Below are 18578 nucleotides of genomic sequence, written 5' to 3' on the forward strand. Positions count from 1 at the left end.
CACCTGTCCACACACTCAATCAAACAGACTCCAACCTCTCCGCAATGGCCTCTCGCTACAGTTGGGCCCTGCGATAGCTGCCTCTCGCTACAGAAACAGGAGATCGGCTCATATGGCAGGAGCCTTTCTCTCTCGCACAAGCCAAGGCTCATGCAAGGTTATACTTACTGTTTTGATTGATTGTATTACTATTGATTGCACTTCATATTTAAAATGTGTATTTTTATATTATTCTGTAGGGCTCATTTAAAGAGACATGGATCTCAATATGATTCCCTGTTGAAATAGGTTAAATAAATCAATTGCAATTTTGTTGTTTTTCAAATCCCAGATTGCCTCTAAGATACTTTATAAAGAGAAAATGCTTAAACATTTTTATGGAATGGTTTTCCTTGAGCACTAGTACAGATCATAACAATCAAAGTGCTGCCATGTGAATGTGATGCATTTGTTTCACTGTTAACATGTTTTTTCGTGAACCACCTACAGATGGCTTCAATTGAATTGCCTGATGTGAATCTAAAGTAACAAACGAATTGTTAAAATAAGAATTCAGACAATATCTTCCAATGCACCTGTCTCAACCACAGTTCAAAAATATACGTATTCTGCCTCCATCTAGTGGGGGAAGAAAGGTGTAGGCAGGAATGGGCATACAAAAAAAATACAATTGTTTATATATACTGTATATACAACATTGTTTTAACCAACAATGCATTTCATTACGAAATAAGGATTTGGATGTGTGTGTTAAAAATGCTGTCATGCAGGATGGACTATAGGTACACAGCTGGCGTTTAAACCGACTAGCCAAAACCTAAAGCTGACCCTTGCCTTAACATATTCTGTAATTAAATATTGGTTTAAGCGACAGGCGGGCCCTTATAGCCTTTGTCCCTGTCATGCACTAGAGCAGCAGAGTGATAACAACCAGCCTAAACCGGCAAGACCGGCTGCCCTGCAACCACACACCTCACCTTTAAAGCCTACCTGGCCCAGTGAGAACCAACGACGTCACCCGTCCTCAGGACAGGTCGCGCGCCACCTTGACAAGGGTTGTATCGTGGAATGAGGAACAGAAGATCACACCATCTGGACAGAATACTTTAAGATATTAACTCTCATCGATAACAACTATCAGTAATGTGAAAATTAGACATCATAAATTGACCGCATCACAGAATTTGAAAGAAACCGTTGTAAGTCAGGTCCAGTTTCAGAATGTACCGCCAGTGCGCGAGTCTGGTGGAACGACACCGGTCAGAGCTGAGTTTCGCATTGCTGTTGTCAGGCTATGCGCTCTACCTGATTCTTGGCGCATGGGTCTTCTCCGCCGTTGAGCTTCCATATGAGCAACGGCTGCGCGAACAGCTGGAGACCGCCCGGCAAAAGTTTCTCTGGGACAACGCGTGCGTGTCTGACAAAAGGCTCGAGGAGCTTCTGACCCGCGCGCTGCATGCCAATAACTACGGCGTGTCGGTGCTCGGTAACGCTAGTGAAAACAACTGGGACTTCATCTCCTCTCTGTTCTTTACCAGCACAGTTCTAACCACCACGGGTAGGTTTAGGTGGGTTGGCCAGTGTGATTTTAACCTTTGCTAAAATGTAGTTATTTAAAGTTGGTTTCATCTTCTCAAGATGGGTATCACAAAGCAGGATCACTACTAGATAATTGTGAAAACATTCAGATGAATTGAATAAGCCACAGTTTATGGGTTGTTTGAAGTGTCAGGTCAATGTACCCCTCTCAATGTACCCCTTCCATGCATAAGTAGGGATGCTGAGGGTGCTGCAGCACCTCCTGAAAAATCGGAATAATATATTTCTCCACAAAAGTAGTGCACTGGGCCTTTACTAGTCCTGTATTAGTGGACTGATATGTCTGTAGGACAGGCAAAAACTCCCCCAGCAGCATCATGCACCTTATTTCTTTGAGGGGGAACTAATGCCAAAATTAAATTAAAAAATATATATTTTCAGTGCAAGTGGATAAATCTGAAGTGGCCTGTACCTGAGCAGGGCTGTCAGCCTCCAGGATAGGTATTGCATTTAAAAAGGTGTGTGTGCATGTTGTTGCAGGCTATGGTCATACTGTACCACTGTCAGATGGAGGAAAGGCATTCTGTGTGTTCTACTCTCTCCTCGGAATCCCCGTCACTCTCCTCTTCCTCTCCGCCCTGGTACAAAGAATTATGGTCCTGGTGACGCGCCGACCTGTGGCGTACCTTCACCTGCGATGGGGAGTGTCCAAACCAAAGTTTGCCGCTGTCCATGCGGCATGTCTATCCGTTGTTGCAGCACTGCTCCTCTTCCTCCTACCAGCGGTAGTGTTCTGCAGGCTGGAGCCTCTATGGAGCTACCTGGAGTCCCTCTACTTCTGCTTCATCTCACTTACTACAATTGGCCTAGGAGACTATGTACCTGGAGAGACTCACAATACCGTTCCCAACTCTCACCGCACGCTATATAAGCTGGCTATTACACGTAAGTTACTGTAACACAACTATAACCTAACCATAGCAAAGCCGTGAACCTCAGCCCTCACTGCTATTTACCTTGTCAAAGATACTAATGAACAAGCAAGATAGATCGCCTGCCCTACTGCCATGCTACAATAGATTCCATAGATAAGAAATATGATCTGTTCAATGCAGTTTGATGTCACCTTAAGTGTATACAGTGTATAAAAACAGTGCACACTGTTTCATGATTGATTCTCAATTTCGGAGGTTCTATACTTCAGGTCCCAGAAATGGATGTTTAGTAGATGTAAGTTGTCAATCTAGCACCTAAATGCAGAATCCTTGGTGTAATACATGAAGGTGGTGAAGGTCACGTGATTCTGGCTTTGGCGAATGTGCAGTTTTTTTTGCGAGGGGATGGGGTAGCTGCACTACCACTGTTATAACCAGCCCGACTATCCATGATGCAACACTGACCATAACCCCAAAGTACGGTGCACTACAGTCTTTAGCCATGTCCTATAAGTTATTTTTCAGAATGGAAACACCACTCAGTGGTGGGAAAAGTACCAAAGTGTCATACGTTAGTAAAAGTAAAGATACCCTAATAGAAAATGACTCAAGTGAAAGTCACCCAGTAAATTACTACTTGAGTAAAATTATTTGGTTTTAAATATAATGAAGTATTAAAAGTCAATATATTTGCTAAAATATACTTAAGTATCAAAAGTAAAAGTATAAATCATTTCACATTAATTATATTAATTTACGGATAGCCAGAGGCACACTTCCAACACTCAGACATAATTTACAAACCAAGCATTTGTGTTTAGTAGGGATGACGAGGGATGTTCTCTTGATAAGTGTGTGAATTGGACCATTTTCCTGTCCTGCTAAGCATTCGAAATGTAAAGAGTACTTTTGGGTGTCAGAGAAAATGTATGGAGTAAAATGTACATTCTTTTCATTAGGAATGCAGTGGAGTAAAAGTAAAAGTTGTCAAAAATATAAATAGTAAAGTAAATTACAGATATTACTTATGTCGTTTTTTTGGGTATGTTAAAGTATTTTACTTTAGTACTTTATACCACTGGCTCCAATGTAGTAGCTCTGATGCAATAATTGATTTAACAACATTTTGACAGCAAGCTCTCTTCATCAGGGTATGAATTATAATAACCATAAACTAACCATAATAACTAGCGCGGTCAAACGATAAAACATTTTTATCAAGTTATTTCCAGGATTTGCTGTGATTAATCATGATTAATCACAAATTCTGAATTTGCTTAAATTAAGCAGAAATTAAGATTTTTCATCGTAAAAAAAAAATATTGATGACTTGATTTGGTCTAAGGTAATGGTTAGCAAAATGAGAAATTGAAAAAAGCAGACTTTCTTTAACCTCAAAGTGAACTTTCTTTTAGAATGCATTGTTGTTTTTAGCTGTATCGATTGGGTATTTGGGATGTTGTCAGTGTATTTTGAAGGGTTTCAGAAAAGACGATTAAGCACGATAAACAATTATTGGGCAATAAAATTACAAAATGTTAACTTGAGTTAACGTATCAACTCTGACAGCCCTAATAATAACACAATCATAACCTCGACCACATGCTATAGTCTAGCCATCACTTGTAAGTTACTATAACCATAACAGTACCACCAATGAATTACTATATCAGGTTCATGTGTGATTAATCTTATTCTCCCATTTCTCGTCACTCTCCCTCTGTGCTAGTGTACCTGTTGCTTGGCTTGGTCTGTCTGTTGGTGGTGGTGGAGACGTGTTGTGAGCTGCCACAGCTGAAGAGCTTCAGGAGGAGATTCTACAGAAAAAATAATGCTCCAGAGTCAGAGACCAGAGACCAGGAGGAGTTTAGCAGCACAGAACATGATCAAATGACTGACCACCTAACTGATCAGCTGACCTTCTCCTCAGTGTCCGCCCAGGCTGCCTCCCTCCGCCAGGACAACACAACCTGGCAATAGCATAAAATAGATACTTCACTGTGTATTGATGAGAATGGAAATGTGTCTTCTGCCTTATGCCCCTCCACACACATACACACACACACACACACACACACACACGTTGAGATGCAGCCACAGTGCAGCGGGAGCCATTGTGGGGGGTTAAAATGTCTTGCTCAAGGGATTGTATATAGAATCAGAAACCAGCAGCCTTCCATCTGCCAGTTCAGTTCCATTCCCATTTTTGTGTCGCCTGGTCCGGGGTTTGGACCAGCATCCTCCCAGCTGTTGGGCACGTTCTTTTTTGCATCGCCTAGTGCTTAAAGTAGACTATTCCATTGGTTCTAAAGTGAATTCTCCACCAACTAGACAATGCAAAACAAGCGCACCCATAAAGTGTGTGTGTGTGTGTGTGTGGGGGGGGGTGGTATTGTATGCATGCCACTGTCTTGTGAGCAGGGTGGTTTTGGGTGCTCTACACTTCCTCATTCAAACAAATTAGCTATACTGTTTGAATGAGAGATGTGTGGCTAACCAGTGTGTTGTGGGATTGGCGATTACTCTAGACCAGAATCTCCCAATCTCAGTCACTTTTTAAAAAATAAATCAAAATAAATTCAGGGAGCTGGCATTTCATGGGAGATAGTCTCCCACAGCTAAATAATGCAATTCAGTAAAGGTATAGCTTGAGTGGTGGTGGCATTGATGGTACTGCCAGGGAGGGAGAAACATCAGTCAGACAGGCCCGGAGTTTTGCATCAGGCACCTACCTCTGTGTCTGAAGTTCACAGCTACTCCTCTGTAGGTAGGCTGGAACATCCACCACCAAATGTGTAGTACCTACCTGGGTGATAATTCGGGAGATATAAGAGCCTGAGAGACCACCACACCACAGTCCACATCCTTCCAGAAACAGGAGCAGGTGGAATAAAAAGCCTGTGTTGATCAGGTATTGATGCATTATTCAAATTAGATTAGACAGCTGGCTAGCTATAGCCAGCTGGGGCGGCAGCGTAGCCTAGTGGTTAGAGCGTTGGACTAGTAACTGGAAGGTTGCGTGTTCAAACTCCTGAGCTGACAAGGTACAAATCTGTCGTTCTGCCCCTGAACCCACTGTTCCCAGGCCGTCATTGAAAATAAGAATATGTTCTTAACTGACTTGCCTGTTTAAATAAAGGTAAAAAAAATAAAAAAATAAAATAATTTGTTTTTCAACAGGAAAATGACTCAACAAACCTCCAGAATGTGTAAGGTCTATTTTACCATGAAGGAGAGTGATGGAGTGCTGCATCAGATGATCGGCCTCCACAATCCCCGACCTCAACCAAATTGAGATGGTTTGGGATGAGTCAGACTGCAGAGTGAAGGAAAAGCAGCCAACAAGTGCTCAGCATATGTGGGAACCCCTTCAAGACTGCTGGAAAAGCATTCCAGGTGAAGCTGATTGAGAGAATGCCAATAGGCTGCAAGGGGGTCAAGGCAAAGGGTGGCTATTTGAAGAATCTCAATTATAACATTTATTTTGATTAGTTTAACCCTTTTTTGGTTACTACATGATTCCATATGTGTTATTTCACAGTGTATGTCTTCACTATTATTCTACAATGTAGAAAATAGTAAAAATAAAGAAAAACCCTTGAACGAGTAGGTGTTCTAAAACTTTTGACCGGTAGTGTATGTATATATATATATATATATATATACACACACACATTTGATATAATGTTTAGGGTGTTCAATCAAAAACGCTTATTTTGACAAATGGGTAAATACTGTATGTTAGTTGTGTAGATACTCTAAGAAATGCCAAGGTCCAAACCTCAAGTCTCTATCATAATCAGTTCAAAAGTTATTGGAGAATGGCCAAAATTAGGATGACTAAATCAATGAAGAAAAAAGTGTTCAGAAATCTGGAAAATACCATTGCATCAATTAGGCTGGATGTTGTGCAATAATTAAAAGGCTAACTGACAGTGACAGGCTCACCATTAAATTCGACATCTTTCTTCTCGAATCTGGACATAAAACATTATAGAGGAAATCGATTTTTAGACATGACATGTAAATATTTTCAGATTTTAGTATCCGTTTTTCAAAATTGGATGTTTTTTAAAGATTTCTCACAAAAACAAGCTTACCATTGTGAAATGACAACCGCAAGCGTTCTATTTTCAATGCCTTTTACATTTAACCTTTTACATTTAATTCAGTTCGTGTGATGTTAATTTAGCTTTTTGCGACCGCGGAAACAACTTTGCAGACGAACACCACAACATGTAAAATCCCCAAAAGTCGCTCTGTCAACAGGTCTCGGTGCTTGTTATTGGATGTATGAATCGTGACACATGAATCGCAGCAAATTGGTTCCATTTCAGCATTGGTGTAAAGTACTCTATTAAAAATACTTTAATACTAATTAAGTCGTTTTGGGGGGTATCTGTACATTACTATTTATATTTTTGACAGCTTTAACCTCACTACTTTTCTAAAGAAAACAATGTACTTTTTACGCTATATGTTTTCCCTGACACCCAAAAGTACTCCATACATTTTGAATGCTTTGTAAATTATATCTGAGTGTAGTGTGCCCCTGGCTATCTTTCATTAAAAAAAACACAAGTAAATGTTGCAGCCTGGTTTGTTTAATATAAGGAATTTGAAATGCTGTGTACTTTTACTTTTGATACTTAAGTATGTTTTAGCAATTACATGTACTTTTTATTCTTAAGATATCTTTACTTTTACTCAAGTATGACAATTGGGTACTTTTTACGCCACTGCATTTCAGTCTTGTCTTTGGTCATGGTCGCATTGGTCAAACAAACAAAAAAATGGTTTAGTTGACAATAGAGCCTCCCACAATGCAGGTGATGGATGCAGGATGAAGTTGTTGAAAAGCAACTACGGAACTTGGGCTGAATCACAAATCACCCCTTCCCCTCAGCCTTCATGTGTGCCTTTGCCATCTGCTCAAGTGTCCCAAAGCTGAGGGAGTAAAAATGATCTAAACAGCAGGGCTGCAGGTTTCAGAGAGAAGTGTTATCACAACAAGCACTGCATATGTTTGGTTTGCACAATTTAATCTAAAATAATTTAGAGGAGTGCCTAATTATGTGTCACATGCTTATATGTCTGATTTCGAGACTTGACACATTTAACAGATATACTTCCCAAATTAAATGTTTAACAGTTACGGAGGTTAATATCTTGTAAAACAATTTCATTCTCGTTTTATTATTTAAAAGTGGAACATGAATTGGATCGATCAAGTCGGGAGTGTGTCCAGAAGTTAATGCCCATCAGCCACTCTCTGTTAAATCATCATTGGGAGTTTCTTCACAACTCTTTGGGATTCACGGTTGCAGTCATGACCTTTGATCACATGATTTGTGTAACGTTCATGCAGTCAACATGTAGGCGTAAGTTTAAAAAATGTGCCCCAGAATGCAACACACTTTGAAAGACGGTGACCAACGATGGTCAAGGACTTGACTAAATTTATCTGCTCGAATGCGTCCATGACCTTCAGAAAGGGATACTGTTTCGTGTAAACAAAACCTATCACCGGCCCCAAACCACCCTGGCAAATGCATGTTGATTTTGTCTATCCACACCAGTACCCAATCCTTTCCTTTTAAGTTTGGGTGTAGTAGAGTTTGCAATGTAAAACTGTCTCAAATAGAATCAAGGTCTTTGGAAAGTGTTAACAGCGCTGCCTGCTGGGAATATCATGTGACAACACTGCTACAGGCCAATAAATACCAGTCTCAATATAGAATGAGTTCTTACTGGTATAAAATAATTGAAATCCCAAATTCTTCTTGTTTTCATTAATCATTTGTCACATTTGCTTGAAATAATATTAGAAGCCATTGATAAAAAAAAGAAGCATTTTTGACTTTTATTTTGAAGTTTGCATTTGAATACCGGAAAGAAAGGAACGGAAATTTAAGCAGCGTTCCATGAACGTAAATAGCAGGATTGGATCTAAAAAAGTAGGTAAACAACTCTACTCATGCCCTGCACTCTAATAGCGTAGTTCGAACTACTTTTAACTTCATAGACTACCTTGAAAAACGGTTTTGAATGGTGTTTCATACGGTCTATCTGTAGGTGTTATTATATATTTTTTACTCAATTCAATACACTTCATTCTGAACTGAACAAAAATATAAAGGCACCATGCAACAATTTGCATTTTTTTACTGAGTTACAGTTCATATAAGGAAATGAGTCAACATAAATATATTTGTTAGGCCCTAATCTATGGATTTGACATGACTGAGAATACAGATATGTATCTGTTGGTCACAGATACCTTTAAAAAAAGGTAAGGGCGTGGATCAGAAAACCAGTCTGTGGCGTGACCACAATTTGCCTCATGCAGGGCCACACATATCTTTAGCATATAGTTAGTTGATCCGGCTGTTCATTGTGGCCTATGGAATGTTGCCCCACTCCTCTTCAATGGCTGTGTGAAGTTGATGGATATTGCGGGGAACTGGAATGCGCAGTTGTACACGGTGATCCAGACAATCCCAAACATGCTCAATGTTGCCCCACTCCTCTTCAATGGCTGTGTGAAGTTGACGGATATTGCGGGGAACTAGAATGCGCAGTCGTACACGGCGATCCAGACAATCCCAAACATGCTCAATGGGTGGCACGTCTGAGTATGCAGGCCATAGAAGAACTGGGACATGTTCAGCTACCAGGACTGGTGTACAGATCCTTGCGACATGGGGCAATGTATTAATCATGCTGAAACGTGAGGTGATGGCGGTGGATGAATGGCACGACATTGTGCCTCAGGATCTGGTCATGGTATCTCAGTACATTCAAATTGCCATAGATAAAATGCAATTGTGTTAATTGTACGTAGCTTATGCCTGCCCATACCATAACCCCACCGCCACGATGGGGCACTCTTTTTACAACGTTGACATCATCAAACTGTTTGCCAACAACGCCATACACGTGGTCTGCGGTTTGGACGTACTGCCAAATTCTCTAAAATGACGTGCATGCAAATTGCACGCTCCCTCAATTTGAGACATCTGACGGCAAAATCTCCTTTAGTTTTATTCTGTTACCAAACTTCGTATCTGCACAGTTCTTCCTGTGAAAGTGTTTTTGTAAAATATTCTGTGGAAATTATTGGAAATAGTCCTTGTGCACAGAACTCTATTGTTTAAACTTTTAAATCAATGGTTTTTGTTTGGTATACATTTTAAAGTGAAAAATCTGAGTGTGTAATTCCGTTACCATGGAATTGCAGTAATAAGAGGCGGGAGGGTAAAATCAGTCTTGTGGGTGGGGGGAGACTGATGTTCAGGAGGGGGCAGGCACGTGCACAGATGGGCTCTACCTGTGCCAGAGTACCTGCCTCCTTTGTCCTCCCACCATCACTGGGTGGTGGTATATACACTGAGCATACCAAACATCCTAATATTGAGTTATGCCCCCCCCTCTTTGCCCTCAGAACAGCTTCAATTTGTTGATGCATGGACTCTATAAAGATGTCGAAAGCGTTCCACAGAGATGCTGGCCAATGTTAACTCCATTGCTTCCCACAGTTGTGTGACAGTTGTGTGAAGTTGGCTGGATGTCCTTTGGGTGGTGGACCATTCTGGATACACACGGTAAACTGAGCGTGACAAACCCAGCAGCGTTGCAGTTCTTGACACAAACCGGTGCAACTGGAACCTACTGTACTACCATATCCCGCTCAAAGGCACTTCAATCTGGGATCATAGCTTTCACATGGATTTGCCTGGTCAGTCCATGTCATGGAAAGAGTTCTTAATGTTTTATATACTCAGTGTATATATTTTTTGTATAGTTTTTGTCATCGTTCTAAACCCACTGCCCCCAAGTTGTTGTGATGTCAAGTTCACCACTCCCCACCCGCATCTCTGAATTCAAAGACTGACCTGGAATTTGAATGAAATGGAATTTACAGGGAGAGGGAATTGAATTTGTGGAATTAACCCTAACCCTGCTATATTTTAACTTTTTCATCAAACTGTCCCATTTTCATGTCAGATGGTCCAGCACAATCCTTAGACCATTGTTTGAATTTATGTAGTTCTAATTTCTGGATTAGGCTTCAAATACAGGATAAAATATTACTGTGTTATATGATTGGCAAAACACAGGGCCCTAACCTGAGGTAGATAAACCCAATGGATGATATTGTTGCATTCCCATTACCTAGTGATCAATTATTACACCACAGAAAATTGCATGCAAACCTTCTGGTTGAATGTTTTTGTTGAAATCAGATGGAGCTTCCACCCCACGAAGGATCGGTACTCTCTGTGGTTGACATGCACACAGGTGGAGAGCCTTTGCGCATTATCCTTAGTGGTTACCCAGAGGTAAAAGGCGAGGGTGTGCTATCCAAACGACGCTACGTGAGAGAGCATCTGGACTACCTACGGAGAGTGTTGATGTTTGAACCAAGAGGACACTATGACATGTATGGAGCCCTGGTCGTGGAGAGTGAGATACCTGAAGCAGACTTGGGGGTTCTTTTCATGCACAACGAAGGTTACAGTACCATGTGTGGCCATGCTGTCATCGCTCTTGGGAGGTTCGCTGTAGACTACAAACTTGTTCAAGAGCCGAGGTCGCCAGAGACGCAGGTGAATATACACTGTCCATGTGGCCTGGTTAAGGCATTTGTGGAGTACTCCAATGGTAAAACCGGAGGTGTGAGGTTCCACAGTGTTCCAGCGTTTGCATTTGCAACTGGTAAGTTGCATTCTTTGCTGACAAGCATTTCAATACATAGTAATATTGCATATAGAGTTGCAATGAGGAAATATGGATCTGGGTCCTGTAGAATACAAGGTATCACCATCTCAAATTACTTTACACTGCTGGCTGCCTCTGGCTATCAAGGCTAAATCTCTTTTTTGTCAGATGTAATTGTTGCTGTGCCTGGGCATGATGAAGTCACTGTTGATATAAGCTACGGAGGAGCATTCTACGCATTTGTAAGTGCAGAGCGATTTGGCCTGGACATCAACAAGTCCAAGACCAGGGATCTGGTGGATGCAGCTACTGCAGTGACCAACTCTGTCAAATCTCAGGTAAAGATTTGTTCTAGCCCAACTGTAAATTTGCAGTTTTAACAGTCACTCAATGTTCACCTCAATGTCCTGAATCCTTCAACCTAGGAGATGAATAACCCGGTGAATGTGTGGTTCCCCTAGGTAAAACTGCATCACCCAACCAGTGAGGACCTGGCCTTTCTCTATGGCACCATCCTCACAGATGGAAAAGATGCCTATTCCCAAGAGCCCACTGCTAACATGTGTGTGTTTGCAGATGCCCAGGTACAACAAACTTTAAATCCTGCCACGGTGCAGTAGCCTTCAACAGAAGCCACTGTTCATGCTACCTGTCATATCACCATATGATTTGAAGTAAGGTTTAAAAGAAAAGTAAAAGGCAAGCATAGATAAACATTGGAGACAGAAGTTGACAGTGATTTGTAAATAAGTCATTTGATATTAAAATTAGAAGAGTTCAAGTTAATTGCAACTATAGCAAGACTTCTTTAATTATTGTGGTCTGATTTTGTTTCCTTTTTGGTTCTCTTGACACGTCACATGGGCTAGGTGGACAGAAGCCCTACAGGTTCAGGGGTCACTGCCCGTGTGGCTCTCCAGTACCATAAAGGCCTCATCCAACTCAACCAGACTAGGACCTTCCAGAGTGGGGCCACAGGATCTCTGTTCACTGGCAAAGCTGTTCAGGTACTAGGGCTGTCTCCAATATATGTTCATGCCCCTTAGCCTTTTTGGAGGTTTTCAATTAAGCTTTGTTTCATTAACACAATGATATCTCAAATGTATGATTTGTCTTGTTATATTGATATTAATTTCAGGATAGCAGAAGGTCTGTATGCACTATGCAGACCTGATAGTGCTGCAGGAGCAAATAAAGTGCTGCAGGTGCAGAGGAGCAAATAAGAGCATACTGTACATGGGGGGGATACTGATAACTGAGTCTTTGCAAAACACAGCACTTTGATCGAAGGCCACTGACTTGTTGCTGCTTTCTGCAGTTGACATGGCAAATATATTTGACACACACAAAAGCTTACCCAAAACTAGTACAATAATCGTATGGTAAACTCAGTTTTATGCAGATTCTATTTAAAGCATAAACAAAGTTCTATAATTGTCTACCTGGAAGGCACCCAATTACTTCTCTGTCCATTTTGCACAGGACACCACATGTGGAGACTTCAAGGCTGTGGTGGTTGAGGTGGCTGGCAGAGCACACTACACTGGCGTGGCCAGCTTTGTGCAGGAAAGTGATGACAAGCTAAAACTTGGTTTCCTGCTGAAATAGGAGCAGCTACCAGTGTCCACAATCACTTTTGAGTGCATCTCCATCCAAGCAAAGGACCATATCAGATTGCAAATAAATTGTAAAAAAAAATATATAAAAAAAAACCCTTCGCCCATTGAAGGCCTATGTAGCATCGGTAATGGTCATAAGTATTGTGTGTACTGTATGCACAGAGTCTGACATGAGAGACATGGCAGACAAGGCTGTTGGAATTCCCTCAAACATCTGCATGGTTAAGGTCAACTTCCATGAGTAGGTGTCCAATATAACAAAGTTTGCTCCTGTCCTGTAGTGGTCATAAACACTAAATGAACTAAAGAGTGTTAAGTAGGATGACTTTGGTCATAAAGTCAGTATTTTTTTAAGGAAACAATATCTCAGATTTCTTGGATATTTGAGGATTGGGTTTTGATTTCAGTCATGCCCAGTCATCGCCCGGTACAAAGCGATGGGAGAGCTGTGACACACTGGTCTGGACAGGAGTCAGTTTGTTGGTGCAATATACACACAAAAATGGTTTGAACTTTGATTCTCTCAAACATTTTTCCCCCTGGGGGTTGAGACCTCCCGCTATTTGAAAATCCAACAGTTGTATTGGATGAAAAAACACATCCCCCTTCATTACCAATGCATTGTGCCTACAACATGTGTTTGATACCATTCCACTCCAGCTATTTCCACGAGTCCGTCCTCCCCAATTAAGGTGCACCAACCTGCGGTATGAACACTTTAAAGTGTCTGCTAAATGGCATATATTATTATAAACCACAACCCCATGCCAGAATCTCATCTCCGGAGTTACATTTCCTTTGAGGAGGAAAACTGTGGTGAAATCAGTCAGTTCAGCCTCCCTTTAAGGTGATGTGTAAATCAATGTTAGTGTCGTGCTACAAAGCCAAGGTGGAACATATTGGGTAATATCACATATTGGCCTCAAGATGGCGCTATACAAAAATGTTCTGCTAAAGTAGTCAAGTGACTGAAGGAGGCTGATGTTTGTAATAAAACATTAAAAAACACGTATCCATTCATAGACACATTTAGCTGTGATTGGGAATGCAGCCATTGGACAATGTTATTTTCACCTCGATTTGAAATAAAAAATACCACAACCTGCATCTTTTTCCCCATTTATTAACTTCAGCTCCATCATAAAATGGAAGGCCATATTTAAATTATAGAAGCCCAATGGAGGTATCTCAAATTGTGAAATAGAATTTGCTACACAGTTAAACTCTGGAGGAGGGCACTCCTGTGAAAGGGAAATAATGGTTGAGTAGTATTGCATTGACTGGATATGGTTTTAAATGAATTACATACAACATGAAATATGGGGGGGCAAACAACCAACGTCATATGTACTGTATGCATAGAGTCTGACATGAGCGTCCACAGTTTTGTGAAATGGCAGACAAGGCTGTTGGATAACAACAAAGTATTTTCCTGTCCTGTAATTATTCACTCAGATCCTTGGATACATTAATGATCTAGAAAATCACCACATACAAAATTCCCCATTCCAGCAGGAAAAAAAAGTGAAACAAAGTTTGTCCACTCTGTAAAATGTCCTCTTAATGTCAACTATAGTTGATCAACATACATCTTCCACTGGTTTTAGATTTCTCTCCCAAGTCCAAATGTCTTTCCAACACCCAGCCTTGACAAATTGTGTTTCCTGTACATTTCAGTCTGCCCAATGATTCTGCCATTAAACACAGCATGAATAGTGTCTGTTCAAGCATGAATGAGCTCCAGCATGAATTTGGGGGTTGTTTAGTGAAGCTATAATGTCATTGGAATCAATTCCATCCAGACATAGAATATGTTTCCACAGGTTACATGGGCTATAAAGGTGTATATATCAGATGAGGTCTGAGCAAATAGTGACTTTCCACAGAAGTCGTGGGGCCTCATTTATAAACCGTGCGTATGTACAAAATATACCCCAAAATGTGTGCGTGCCAGTTATCACGCATAAAAATCTAACTTGAACTGAGAATGTGCTCTCCTCGTCACTAACTTTAGACCATGCGTACGTACATCTGCTAGTGGTTGAAATATTGTATTGCAACCATGTTTTTTCCTCAAATGGCGATATGATGACAAGCATATTCATAAAAAACTGGAAAACATATTAACAAGAATGCAGTCATTTGCCAGTAGTGAGAAGAGCGAAAATCACTTTTAATTTTTTAGAATCCAAAATAATTAGACATAGGAATATTTTTACTATTTATTTTCATAACCATTGTAGAATATATTACTCTTCTTTTCTGGCCGTGACGTGTTCATATTCCCGAAGGACATAGAACAAATTACCATGCGCATCTGCCATTTCATTGGACCTAGAAGCCTAGTAAACAGATAGGCTATATGTTTTGCAATATTATAGGGAGCGCGGTTTATAATACCGACATACAGATCTTTTACATTGAAATAGGCCTACTGTAATTGCATATTTTTTTTGCCAGCCTGCTCTAAAAATGTTTTACAATTCTAACTGGCAATCCATCATATTTGTGCTCCTCTGTAGCTCAGTAGAGCATGGCGTTTGCTACGCCAGATCAGTGGGTTCGATCCCCAGGACCACTCGTACTTGAAATGTATGCACACATTAAAGTAGAATTGGACAAAAGCGTCTGCTAAATGGCATATATTATTATTAGTATATTTAGGTTGAGGAAAAGTCTATGCAAAACATTGTTGAATTAAAACGTTCTGCGGACGGGTCCACGACAATTTGCCATTGTTTTCTCTGCCAGAAACAGACACAGTGCTTTTCCAGATACAGCATAAATTATTGCTAAAGATAAAAAAATTCTGCCAACATAGTAAATAGACCGGTAGTTTATGCTAAATAAAAATAATTGTGCGATAGGAGCGCGACATCATTGCCTATTTAATCTGAGTCTATACCAAGGCAGGAAATAGAAACCCAATAATCTATTGATAAAGTAAATATCGAACAACAATTCATATTTTAAATGCCGTGGCCTAATGCCAATAGTTCCAAATTATACAGTAAATAAAGGCCGTTATTGTCCCCATGTTATGATAGGTCTGATTTATAACAGGAAATGTGTATGTAAGGCGTGCGGTAAATTTATAAATCTCTAATTTTTTGTACGTGTACAGACTTCTCAGAAATGGTGCACGCAGGAATTGTGTGAAATTTACGCAACGGTTATAAATGACGCCCCAGGTGACCTCCACACGATAGTGTTGTCAGTCCATTCTCCCATTCTGAAATACAAATAACACGCGTTGTCAGAGGCCTCTTCCTGGTTTTAGTAAACTTCTTCCCCCTCAAACTCTGTTTATTTGGTTATTCATTTCCAGACAAACGTCTATATCCATTTTATCCTTCTGTTCCATCTTGGGGGAAGAACAGTAGACCACCTTGCAACATTCACTATCCTGGGTCACATTCATCAATTGCTCCTATTGTCACATAGTAGCAAAGTTTTCAATGGAAGTGGTGCCTCCTACAGACCTCAAGAGGTTAACAGCCTGACACGTCTCAAAATGTTTCAGAACTTCATACTGTGATGAGTGGAAATATGGTTTTACGTTTCTCTGAGGCTGTTGGGTCAAGAATGTGCACTCCCAACGTTTGCCACCGGATGACAGTATAGGCCAAAAGGAGGGTTGAAGCAGCCTGTGGATGGCTGGGTTGTCTGAGTTGATAGGCTTGTGAGATGGACAGTGGGTGGATCAAAGGATGGAGGGCTGGGCAGGGGGCCGGACCTCTCAGAAGTTGAGCTTGGTGACTGGCCGCTCCCTGCCAGTATCTGGCTGGCTGTTGATGCGCTTGCGGTTGCGTTTCATCTTGGACAGGTCCTTGTCGAAGACCTCGCCGGAGCGCAGTGCCGACACCAGGTCGTCAAACTCTCCGCCGTCGTCCTCGCCGCTGGCTTTCGCTTTCCGTGCCTTCCGCTCCTTCTCTCTCTGCTCCTTCAGCTGAGAGAGAAACGTAGGGTAGATGGAAATATGGAGAGATCATGACAGGAAAGACGTGGGGGAAGAAAAAGGGCTATTGCTATAAAGGTGTAACGACAACAGCTGATGTGATATTTTTCAAAAAGCACCCAATTTCCTCCTGTCAACCCTGTGTTCTGCATATTGACTACGTTCCACATCTCAGTCAAACTGGCATTAAACATTCCAATACGATGTCGAGCCATGGGAAGTGTTAGATTGTAGCTGGTTTAGCCATTTTTGAGTGTGTTCACAAGCAAATGGGCTTGTGTGCCAGGCTTGTACCAGCCAAGAGCAAGGCTTGTACCAGCAGTGGCACCATATCTAGCCCAATATCCTGATGAAAAAGACTGATGTCCAAGTATTCTGTGCATGACGCACATTTCTTAATCTAATTGAGCATTTTATCTGATTTATTTGAATGAAAGGACATCAGGATTTTTGCCAGATGAACAGGTTAAAGGACTCAGAAGGAAAGCTGATTTTGGATTGGACCAATCTGTCCCATTAATCTGAAATGTATCCCTACAGATCTCTCCTAATGCATGTTATGCAATCTAATCAGCAAAAGGCATGGAATATGAAATTGGTTCGACTCAAGACCTCTTTTAAGGTACGAAAATGTAAAATCTGAAAATTGCCCTGGTGACATATCTGGTGTAATAAAAATGTAATTATTGGTTGTAATAATGTGATGTTCACCCTTACAGCTGTAACTTAAATCCATAATGAAATGAGGTTGCGATCTTCAGCACTAAATGTGATATCAAAACAGCACACAGATATTGAAATAAGGGAGAATTGTCAGGGGAAATCTTAATGAAATTCGTGATTAGCAGGTATGTACACACCTGAGTTTCCATTTTTGCCCTGCGCTCCTCCTCATCCTTGCGCCGGCGCATATTCTCATTTTCCTGACGCGCCTCGGCAAACGACCCCAGAAACTGGTCGAAGATGCCAAAGAACTCATCCGGCTGCATCTTCCCAGCATCTTCACCAAAATGCTTCACCGCCCTCAGGAACTTTGGGATTGAGAAGAGATTAACTAAAACATTCACTGACCCTAGAACAGTTTTTTTACTGCAACCACCTCTGACCTGAGAAAAATGTGTGCATACATCAATTTCTGGCTATATGTTGTGATTTTTAAGTACTGCTATTTCTGGTAGTGTGTCAATAGTTCTGATCCACACAGGCATTTGTTCTTGGCCAAACATTGGTTTGCATTACCACTGAGAGCATTGTAGAAGAAAGGTGAGTATATTGACCATAGTAGTATATACTGTATCTATATCAGAGCATTTCCCAAGACGTGTTTAAATCATAGTGTGACCTGCGTTATCAGAGGATGTTACTCCAGAATCATCAACAGTGCCATTACGGCAAACCGTTTATCAGCTTTATGGTGCAGCAGCAGGGCCAAAATACAGGCCAGTGCTAAGGCTTTACAGCCAACCAACACAAGCACAGAAGCACACAGAACAACAACTACTAGACAGACATGTCATTTATTCAGAACAACAACAACTGTAGCCACACAGAACCACCACCCATCCCAAACAACTGCATTGAGGATAGCTTGCAAAAACCAAAAGGACAAAACAAGTCCTAACCATGTAACCGTGAGTTAATTTTTGTGGGTTAAAAAATGGAGGACATTGCAGATTCTCCAGACGTATAGACAGTAAATTAGTCTGTAGTAATGTCAGCTCCTTTACTTTGGCCCACTACCCTTGATTCTATGGTTTTGGTGTCATATTATTAACACGTCATTAAAAGAAGGAAGGAAGCCTTCTA

The 18578-nt window shown here is 41.0% G+C and overlaps 4 protein-coding genes across 8 annotated transcripts in view; 2 read left to right on the top strand and 2 right to left on the bottom strand.

Annotated features, from left to right (window-relative positions):
* LOC118397791 (snRNA-activating protein complex subunit 1-like) overlaps positions 1 to 18578 on the bottom strand; it is a 246241-nt gene that overhangs the window by 224301 nt on the left and 3362 nt on the right. The window lies entirely within an intron of this gene.
* On the top strand, positions 269 to 7060 carry LOC118398555 (potassium channel subfamily K member 1-like). The gene is made up of 3 exons (XM_035794027.2): positions 269 to 1558; positions 2080 to 2484; positions 4204 to 7060. Exons 1-3 carry the CDS (start codon positions 1222 to 1224, stop codon positions 4452 to 4454), a joined length of 993 nt encoding a protein of 330 aa, XP_035649920.1. The 5' UTR covers positions 269 to 1221; the 3' UTR covers positions 4455 to 7060.
* On the top strand, positions 8271 to 13921 carry LOC118398558 (trans-L-3-hydroxyproline dehydratase). 5 transcript variants are annotated; one of them, XM_035794035.2, is made up of 7 exons: positions 8284 to 8431; positions 9919 to 10212; positions 10721 to 11192; positions 11364 to 11533; positions 11657 to 11779; positions 12065 to 12202; positions 12678 to 13921. In XM_035794035.2, the coding sequence occupies exons 2-7, from the start codon at positions 10042 to 10044 to the stop codon at positions 12801 to 12803; spliced, it is 1200 nt and encodes a 399-aa protein (XP_035649928.1). In that variant the 5' UTR covers positions 8284 to 8431; positions 9919 to 10041; the 3' UTR covers positions 12804 to 13921. The 5 variants fall into 5 exon arrangements, with proteins under 5 accessions (XP_035649929.1, XP_035649928.1, XP_035649930.1 ...); XM_052470865.1 differs by having other exon boundaries at positions 8413 to 8431; positions 10013 to 10212; XM_035794036.2 differs by lacking the exon at positions 9919 to 10212 and having other exon boundaries at positions 8271 to 8431.
* Positions 13922 to 18578, bottom strand: part of LOC118398556 (disheveled-associated activator of morphogenesis 1-like) — a 94053-nt gene continuing 89396 nt past the window's right edge. The window contains 2 exon segments of the mRNA XM_052470863.1: positions 13922 to 16763; positions 17633 to 17803. Coding sequence (XP_052326823.1) covers positions 16554 to 16763; positions 17633 to 17803 — 381 coding nt within the window. The 3' untranslated portion in view covers positions 13922 to 16553.

The sequence above is a fragment of the Oncorhynchus keta genome, chromosome 19 (assembly GCF_023373465.1).
Source record: "Oncorhynchus keta strain PuntledgeMale-10-30-2019 chromosome 19, Oket_V2, whole genome shotgun sequence".
Lineage (NCBI taxonomy): Eukaryota > Metazoa > Chordata > Actinopteri > Salmoniformes > Salmonidae > Oncorhynchus > Oncorhynchus keta.

Bases quoted from the DNA above. Each gene is read 5' to 3' on its own strand.
- LOC118398558 (XM_035794034.2), top strand. From the start codon at position 9,048: ATGCGCAGTCGTACACGGCGATCCAGACAATCCCAAACATGCTCAATG. The intron at 11,534-11,656 runs GTAAAGATTTGT...TGGTTCCCCTAG, and splicing joins CCAACTCTGTCAAATCTCAG to GTAAAACTGCATCACCCAAC. The intron at 12,203-12,677 runs GTACTAGGGCTG...CATTTTGCACAG, and splicing joins TCACTGGCAAAGCTGTTCAG to GACACCACATGTGGAGACTT.
- LOC118398555 (XM_035794027.2), top strand. From the start codon at position 1,222: ATGTACCGCCAGTGCGCGAGTCTGGTGGAACGACACCGGTCAGAGCTG. The intron at 1,559-2,079 runs GTAGGTTTAGGT...ATGTTGTTGCAG, and splicing joins CACAGTTCTAACCACCACGG to GCTATGGTCATACTGTACCA. The intron at 2,485-4,203 runs GTAAGTTACTGT...CCTCTGTGCTAG, and splicing joins ATATAAGCTGGCTATTACAC to TGTACCTGTTGCTTGGCTTG.